At 46.5% G+C, this 9,166-nt stretch overlaps 1 protein-coding gene across 4 annotated transcripts in view; it reads left to right on the top strand.

The window, feature by feature from the left end:
- Positions 1–326: 326 nt before the first annotated feature.
- The window catches only part of PAX3 (paired box 3), a 103,937-nt gene continuing 95,097 nt past the window's right edge, over positions 327–9,166 (top strand). For 3 of the 4 annotated variants that reach the window (XM_045029171.1, XM_045029169.1, XM_045029172.1), the window contains exons 1-4: positions 327–411; positions 1,765–2,000; positions 3,718–3,847; positions 4,876–5,010. In XM_045029171.1, the coding sequence (XP_044885106.1) occupies positions 327–411; positions 1,765–2,000; positions 3,718–3,847; positions 4,876–5,010 (586 nt within the window). The remainder of the gene's footprint in view (positions 412–1,764; positions 2,001–3,717; positions 3,848–4,875; positions 5,011–9,166) is intronic. The other variant, XM_045029170.1, reaches the window with a different exon arrangement.

The raw sequence follows: 9,166 nt of genomic DNA, 5'->3' as shown, positions 1-9,166 counted from the left end.
GCCACCCCCTCCCCCTTTTCATATCACAGTGCGCTCATCTTCACACAGTGGCCAGCAGCCGCCACTCTTTCCCGCGACTTGTATGCAAGTTTCCCTTCCTCGCCCCAAACTTTGTTTCCTTTTCTCCTTTTTGTCTCTCTCTCGCCCCTTTGCTTTGGGATATCACGTCCTATTGACAAAAGGAGAGCAAGTCGTTCCCCCCTCCCCAACTTCCCCCTCCCTTTTTTCCAGGACTTTTCCTTTTTCAGTGGGATCTATTGCCAGAGCTGATCTCTCGTACATCAGCATTCACCTGGATATAATATTAAAGTAAAGCTGTATACAACATGACAACTCTAGCTGGAGCTGTCCCAAGAATGATGCGACCAGCTCCCGGGCAGAACTACCCTCGCAGCGGATTTCCATTGGAAGGTAGGAATGCTCTCTAGCTGTATGATGAATTTTCAAACCCGTCTGTGTCTGTGTTCAAACCCGTGTGTGTGTTGCTGAGAAACGTCCCCCCCTCCCAGTGCTGTGCATTAGATACTTAGATTACAACACAAATTAGAATTGCAACTGCACAAGGTTAGAGCTAGAAAAAACTCTTAACAACATGGAAAAGTGAGTGCACAAAAGGACTCCCTCACCATTTATGCACACACATATAATATACATTGTTTGCATTAACGTTCTCCACATAAGCAAAACACGGATTCTGTTTTGAAGAAGGCAGCATTGCAAATTAGCGCCCCAGGACAAAGTTGGGGGAGATCCTATTGATTGTCAGGGGTTCTGTCTTCTTAATCTTGGGACCCGATCCTGCACCCCTTACTCAGACAAAACTCCCACCGATACCAATGGGAAGTTAGCCTGAATAAGGACTGCAATATCCGGCTCTAAATCTCTTCAGATTCTCAGCAAGTTTAAGGACGGCAATACTTTAAAAAAGTGAAACGGACTTTGAGACATCAGTTCACTTCCCCTATCCTCCTGGAGTAGAGTCTCTCAAACTTTTGTGCCTTATTAACGTTTCTGTAAAAACGGTTAAAGGGGCGAGCGATGAGGGGTGAAACTAAAAGAAAAAGAGACACCAGGAACCCAAGTTTAGAGTCGCGGAAGAATAGTAACAGGAAGCGGGTTAGAATTATATATTCCAAACCCTTTAAAAGATTCTTCTGGAAGTTTTCTGTTTTCCCCCCTTTTCACTTCTACCAGGAGCCCATTAGTAGCGGCTAATTAAAGTAGGTAATAAAAAAGTCTTTCCAATAGTAAATGATGGAGAGTGTAACAGGTGAAAATTTTACGCTGGTTTTCTCCTGCAGTCTGTTTTACAGATAGATGAGATGAGATTAGATGAGATTCACAAAATCCCGAAATTGTCAGGGCTCTCAGTTTCCCCTCTAACTGGAAGGGCCGAGTGGTACCTATGTAACTAACATGCGAATAAGATGTGTCATCTGGCTCCTGACGTTGCTTCTGGAAATAGTCAGGTTCCCGCTAGCACTTAATGTTTCCCTTCTCTGAAGACGCTCTGTTGATAAATCTGAAACATTATTTAACTGTTGTGCGAAGATGACACTGAGCTGTCAGGCACTCCCAGGGTTTCTAACCATCACAGATCTGTCCAGTCAGGCAACCTAGCACTAAACTGGCGCTGGGATGGGAGCGGATGAACCCGGGTATATGTTTGTGTGCATGTGGATGGGGGAGTGTGTGCGCACAGAGAAAGTCGGGTTGACTTGAAAACACACACAACAAATAACTCCGTTTCCCCCTCCTTTCTAGTGTCTACTCCTTTAGGCCAGGGCAGAGTCAATCAGCTCGGTGGAGTTTTTATCAATGGCAGGCCTTTACCCAACCACATCCGACACAAGATAGTGGAGATGGCCCATCACGGGATCAGGCCCTGTGTCATCTCTCGCCAGCTGCGCGTGTCCCACGGCTGCGTCTCCAAAATCCTCTGCAGGTACCAGGAGACTGGCTCCATCCGGCCGGGGGCCATCGGGGGCAGCAAGCCCAAGGTGAGGAGATCAGCAAGGCAGTGGTGACTGTGTTTAGGGCCTGGCCCTGCCAGGTGCTGAGCCGATCCCCCTCCAGTCGATTTCAGTGAGCGTGGAGGGCGCTCAGCCCCTTGCAGGATGGGCTCGGGGGAGGCAGGAGGGCACGCGGTGCTTTTGCTGTGATTTGGGGAAGGATGCACATTTGGACAAAGCCTTATTGGGGCTAGTAAACTTTACACAAGCCTAGTTCTGGCTAAGGATTTTTCAGGCTGCAGCATCTGGGGAGAAAGAGTCCGCTGTACTTAATGCAGAGACAAAATGTAATCAAAGGCTGCGTAATTGCCTGTGCCCATGTAAACACCTTAGAAATCAACACACTCCTCCACTCGGTGTGTGCACGGAGATGCACACACACACACACACTCGTGTGCAAAGTGCTGTGTGTACCCCCCACCCCGCCCCCACCCATATTTCTAGAACTTCTCTGTTCCATACAATATTTAAAAAAATTCGGAAACTGAATCAAAGAAATAAGGCCCGATCCTGCAAACTCTTATTCACCTCCGAATGATCCCCACATACCCCACCACCAAAACTTGTGGGAGCCGCTTAGGGGATGAGCTCTTTCCAGGGTGGAGCGTGCAAGCGGGCCAGTTGGAGTCCGTTTGTCTAGCCATTGAGTCAGGATTACTAGCGGGCGGGGGAGTTTACAGGATCGGGTCCTATAGTCTGTACATGTTGCTGTACAGATCTATCAGTGTATGCAGCTAGTATCATAGATGACTGCTCAAACGCTACTTATATTTACACATACATACACCCAAAGAGTGTGTATACAGGCAACTATAGATCGTTGGACGATGGTTAACTTGTTTGTATTATTATATATCCCTCCCCCCCAAAAAACCTCTTTCTTTCTTTCTTTCTTTCTTTCTTTCTTTCTTTCTTTCTTTCTTTCTTTCTCCTCTGATGCTCCTTTAAAGCAGAGATTATTAAACATTTATACCAAATTTTAGAATAAATTACTTTATGTATTTTTCTGGCATAGTATTTGGGAAATTATTTCTATTCTGATTTCCAGGGTTTTTAATTGAACGTTATTTTCGTTTTTTTAGGACATCCCAGCAAAATTTCAGAACAGTATGTTTGTCAGTGTCTGTTTATGATATTTAAGAAAATCAGCATTGTCGTTGTTAGACTTATTTTCTGTTGTTGCTAAATTTCCGAGGTTGGATCTGTACTTGTAGTTTGAGTTATACTTTAGCACAGTTTAATCTCTTTTCCCGATCGTTACACTGTCACTGACAGTACTTTTACTGCGATTTTCATCTTCTCTGTGGACATTTCTGTGCTCACCACCCTTTGCACAGATACACAAACGTTATTACTAGATCACTTTAGGTTTTGATTACTACGGGCCCGATCCTTCAATTCTCATGCGAGTGCAACCCCAATGGACTTCCTAGGGAGTTTTGCCGTTCTGGGGACTACAGGATCGGGCTCGTTGTATGTATCTCGCAGTCCTGAGTCAGTTTTAAAAGCAGAAGGACGTTGATCCAAAGGGGCCAGATCGTGCCCTGAATTATAACGGGGTGTAAATCCGGAGCGTCTCCAGTCAGGTTAAAGGAATTACTCCGGATTCACGCGGCAGAATTTAACTTTCGCGTCTCGCTGTGATCCTTCTGCATTAAATCCAAACTGTCCAAACTTGGTGTCCGCCTGGTTTGTTGTATTAAAGCAGGTGACGACGCCGGACGTTGAGAAGAAAATCGAGGAGTACAAGAGGGAGAATGCCGGGATGTTCAGCTGGGAGATCCGGGACAAACTGCTGAAAGACGGGGTCTGCGATCGAAACACGGTTCCCTCAGGTACTGGGGTCTATGCTTATTTCCGTTCAGCAGGCTGGGCACAACCACTCACTCTATGTATTGATTGAGGCCATTTGGAGAGGCCACCTTTATCCAGTCTCGTCTTCCAGAGCCATCAAATATTTAAGAAACATACATTATCCCCCCTAGGTGTATGAGATCTGGGGTCTTGCTATGCAAAGGGGTGGGCGGTTGGGCAAGCAGTATATCCTGATGCAGGCAGAGCATGAGCTAAAGCCCTCGTTCAGTGATGAACATCATTTTTTAAAGCGAATCTAAAGCTAGAACCTAGTAGCTGCCGCGGTGCTATTTGCGAGAGGCGACAGGCAGTCACTTTCCTAACTTCATAAAACGATCAGCATTAACCACGGCTGCAAGTTAAACATATGGATCCCGGGGAGGATTTCTGCACTGGGGTGGGGCAGTTTGTTTTTAATTAAAAACCAACTGCATTCCTTCCCCCCCCTTCCCCGTTTGTGCCAAGGAGATAGTTCAGAGCATGGGTTTGTTTTGCAGATTGGAATCTGGAAACAAATAAATGAACCAAGGCTGCTTTTCTTTTCTCCTCTGGGTTGTTTTCTTGCTTGGTTTTGTTACAGTAGACAAGTATTCCGGCGTGGAAATCGAAACCCTGCAGTTTGAGGCCTCCTAAATAGTTTGCTCTCTGGGTCGTTTTGTTGTAATTTCCCTTGTAATGCTTTCTGGTCAGCAGACTTTACTGGCTTGGAGAAAACAAAAATATCTTGCAGTATATGTTAAGCCCCTTAAAAAAAACCCATAGGGAATATGAGGATTTATAGACACTAACCTCACAGGCAGTGAAGCCCCTGAATTTAACCCGGGGGATGTAAAAACCCAATGCGCTCTAGTGGCCTGAATTGACAAGGATCAAACCAGCAAGTCTCTGGATGTGCGCTGGTAGAGTTAGGGCAGCAGAGGGACAGTCACTGCCGAGGTCCCGAGAGGGAGAGGTTGTTTTAAAGCCAGCAAAGCGCCGCTGCTTTACAGCTCTTCGTTTTCCCTTGAAGTGAGCTCCATCAGCCGCATTCTGAGAAGTAAATTTGGGAAAGGAGAAGAGGAGGAGGCCGAACTGGAAAGGAAAGAAGCGGAGGAGAGCGACAAGAAGACCAAGCATAGCATCGATGGGATCCTCAGCGAACGAGGTAAAGCCAATCGCTCCCCCCCAGACGCGGAGTGAAGTGGGGATCCTGTTTGCAGCTTCTGGATCGGGCCCTGCGCCTTGGCAGTGAGGGAAGGACGTGGGGCGAGGCGCGCACACGTGAGCTGCTGGGGAGGGGGACTGGGCCAGCGGCGCTGGAGGCAGGTGCCTGCTTGAGGGGTTATTAAACCCAGCCCAATGGAGCGGGGTTCACGTGCGCTCTTTGTTTCCCCCTTGACCCTAGGAGCCGGGAGGTCAGATCTGTAGCTTATCTCTGGCCTGTTTGTTGTCCCGGCCGGGTTGGTCTCTCGCTCTCATTAGAGGCTGATGGCTTCGGAGAAAGTGTGTCGGAAGTGGCTGGTCGGGGCCCCGCTAGGGGTTTTATGAGGCCTTCTCGTGGTGAGGGTAAAAGCTGGCGTTAGGCGTGAGAGCTGTTGGCACCTTTCTGCAGATGGCAGCGAGATCAAAGGGTCGGGGGGGGGCTTCTCTCCAGGCATCCTTTGCTCCCTCGGAGCCTGCTGAGGGTCCCCAGGAAGGCGGGCAATGCCCTTGTGGAGGAAAAGCTCCGACCCCACCTGCGCTGCTTTTCCTTTCATTACTCCCCCCCCCCCTTCCCATAGGAGCCATGTCCTAGCTGCACGTGGCCCCTCGCCTTAGACCCGATGGAATTCGCTGTCCCCGGGCGCTGCAAGGACCGTACTGCAGGACCCACAGGAGACAGGCGCACACAAGCCTATTCCTGATTAGCGCAATTTCTCTAACGCCCAAAGGGAAATTCCCACGTGCATCTAAATCCCACGCAATTTGAAATCTCCTCTAAGGGCCGCTTTAAATGAACGGACTGGTGTCTTTAATATTCAAGAGGGAGTCGGAGGTAGGGAGAGAGAGTTGGTTACTTTGCTTGGGTTTTCAGCAGCAAGGGAGGCTTTAAGGAATCCCTGGGAGGAGATCGCAGAGACAGCCCCCCTCCGGATTATTACAGATATGCCTAACGGCCCGGTGCGCAGGGTGCCCCTGCAGGAGCTAAAATCACATCTCAGGCCCGGCGAGCCCCGTTAGCGCTGGCGCTCAGCTGTCCGCGCTTGGCCAGCTACTCTGGCTGGGAACTGGAGGCGGGTGTTTTCTCTGATCGAAGTGGCTCGTTCTGGGGGCTTGGTGTTAAAGGAAAAGTATATTCGGGGTATGCAAGCTTGTGGCCAGCAGGTCAGCCCCAGCCCCTGCCAGTTCTTCAACCCAACCGCTAGTGTATTCAAACTGAAATCACTTTTTAAAGGGGGAACGAGTCTCTTGATTTGGGGCCCTATCCTGCCATCTCTGTTCCGGCTTATTGGCTTCAAGTGAGAGTTTTTGCTTAAATAAGCCTGGCAGGATCGGACCCAGCAATAATAAAACCAACAGTTCCAGTAATTTCCAAGTCCATCTCAGGCAGAGTATTTCCTTCTAGGGCAGTTTTGCATAGTGCTGAAAATTTCCCCAATTCTAGCCCGCCATTGTCGTGAATCATTTGAAATAGTTCAGATTCCTTGGAATTGGAAGTTAGGCACTAGGAGAACATTGGGAGGAAAGAAAAGAGTCTCCTTCAAAATAAAATCTAACCAAACAAGAAGTCTAAAAATAAATAGCAACTTTAGCTGAAGAAAAATAGAAACCCAGTTCAGTGGCTTGAGGTTTGCATTTATTTCAAGCCTAGGTTTTTATTATTGCCCTGTGAAAAACTTGTGTTAGGTGCTGGGAAGTACATGCAATGAAATCAAAACCTAAGCAAGAAAGAGGAAAACGATACAACTCTCTGCAGTTGTTGTTGTGCCTAGTTTTCCAGGCCTGGACTTCGTAGGGAGATAGAGAGGCTGTTGCCAGTGCTGTGGGACTTGTTGCTAGAAGGTCCTAGCACTCCTCCTCCAAAGCTCGTCCTGCACATGCATAGGCGCTGAAGAAGAGGAGACAAAAGTACCAAATGAGCTGGTCAAACATTTGTACAACTTTTCCAGCTTTTACAAAGAAGGCCTTCTATACACAATCTACACTTGGAGATGAACTTGGAAAACAAAGAGGGGAGAGTCCATTGAAACTCACACTTTAGCTTTGCACAGACAAAGCTTCAGCTAGCAGCAGCTTGATGTGAACAAAAGAAGGCAACCTTTTTATAATTCAAGGAGAAAAGAAGAGAAAACAGCCTCACAAAAGGCCGAGAAAAGACATTATGGGCTTGCAATGAGGGATGAATTATTCAATGAGCCCCAATAGCCGAGGCTTCGAGCAGTTTTATGGACTCTCCACCGTGGAAAAAGTGGCTATTTTCACCTACAAAATGTTTCTAGCCTTTCTAGACATCTAGAGATGCCGACTGCCATTCAAGAAGGACAACTGCCATTCTTTAAAACTATAGTATCCCTCTGTATTGTCAAAACAAAACAAAAAAAACCCTAAACTAGGACTCTAACTCAGTGTTACTAGGGCTTTCAGGGAAGCTTCATCGTGTGTGTGTGTGTACATATATACACACCAAAAAATGCTAGGGGATTCGTAGATTTTAAGGCCAGAAGGGACCATTCTGATCATGTAGTCTGACTTCCTTTATAAAGGAGTGTGCAGAATTTTACCCAGTACTTCAGGCAGGGACTGGGCAAGCAATGGCTAAAGACCAATGTCCAAGATTTTGCAAAAAAACCACCTGGTTGGTTTGGGTGGCTTGGGCTTTTGAATGCCCAGCTTGAGACACTTTAAAGGTACCTACTTTTCAGAAAATGCCACACACTTCTGAAAATATTCAGTGTGGCTCAAGTTGGACACACAAAACTGGAAGGGCCCCAAATCACTCGTCATTTTTGAAAATCTGGGCAAATATGTCCAGAGAGTTTATCTTCACTGGCTGAGCACTGATATTTAAAAAAGATAAAACAGGAAGCCTAGCTAGTATCCCGGATCCAGTCAACAAAAACAATTACATGGGTGGAGGTCACTATCTGATTAAAAAATCAAAACCCCACAACTCATTTCCAGCTCAGAATTCTCTTGGTGCTCTTTCACTCTCTGCTGCTTGAAGATTAGGCTTTAGCCCCAGTGTTGGCCTGAGCCAAAGTTTCAGAGATATTTCACGGAGTCAGGGAGTACTAACAACCTGGATCTCAAAGGAAATGGAGGGATCTTCTGGGAAAATAAATCCCCATTGCCAGTGCTGTTGTCATTAATGTCAATATTCAATACTGATATTTTAAAAAATGAAGTTATCTTAGATTATTTGGGTAGAGAGGCTTGATCCTGAGAGGGTGCTGCTTGCCGCTTGAAAGGTATTGAACTCTGAACTCCTTTAGCTTCCACTGAAATTAATGACCCATGGTGCCTACTACCAATGAAGCCAATGGCAAAATTCCCGTTTATTTAAATGGTGCAGGATTGGGTACAAGGGCTTCACTGGACATCAAGGCCACACAACTCTTTGCAGGATCAGGGCTTTTGAAATGTGTCTCTTAAGGTCCTGGTAAGAGTTGGTTATCACATGGAAATGAAACTCTTCATTACAATAAGTCATCCTCCCTTGTGTCCTTCTGCCACTCAATATTATTATAGTAGTGACAGAGATGCTGGAAAGGTGAGATCAAGAAAAGATTTGTTAGCACAAATATTAGTGCTGGCAGGGTATTACAGAGATAATTTTTTGGAGAAAAATTTACATATCTGGCCAGTAATCAAGATTCTGCTTCAGAACTCATTGACATCAGCAGGGCCATGATTTCACCAAGAATCTGTATTTAGAAACATCATCAGATCCTGCTCTTTTTATTCACACAAGGCCTGATTCTGCTCCCATTAAAGTAATTGGTAAAGCTCCCAGTAACTTCAGTGGTGCAGGGTCATGCTTGCAGGTAGCCCACTGATTTAAATCTGAGGACTGTGAATTATGAAAGCAGGATTTGGCCTCATACAGCGATCTAGATAGAGAATACATGGTGGTATGGGCTACAGGGTTTATTGTCATGCATTCGAGCTGGGTTTGTTGCTCACAAATGGTGAAGCCACACGTGATTTATATGGGTTGTCACAAACAAGTGCCAATCAAAGCTTACCATTGCACCACACCATCATATATTCGGTACGGGCAGTGGTACATACTTTGCAGGGTGGGGGGAACTCTTTTAGGAATGTTTTGAAGAGTTGTATAC

This window comes from Mauremys mutica, chromosome 9 (assembly GCF_020497125.1).
Source record: "Mauremys mutica isolate MM-2020 ecotype Southern chromosome 9, ASM2049712v1, whole genome shotgun sequence".
NCBI lineage: Eukaryota > Metazoa > Chordata > Testudines > Geoemydidae > Mauremys > Mauremys mutica.
The sequence above is the reverse complement of the archived record's forward strand: the minus strand, read 5'-3'. Positions and strand labels throughout refer to the sequence as shown.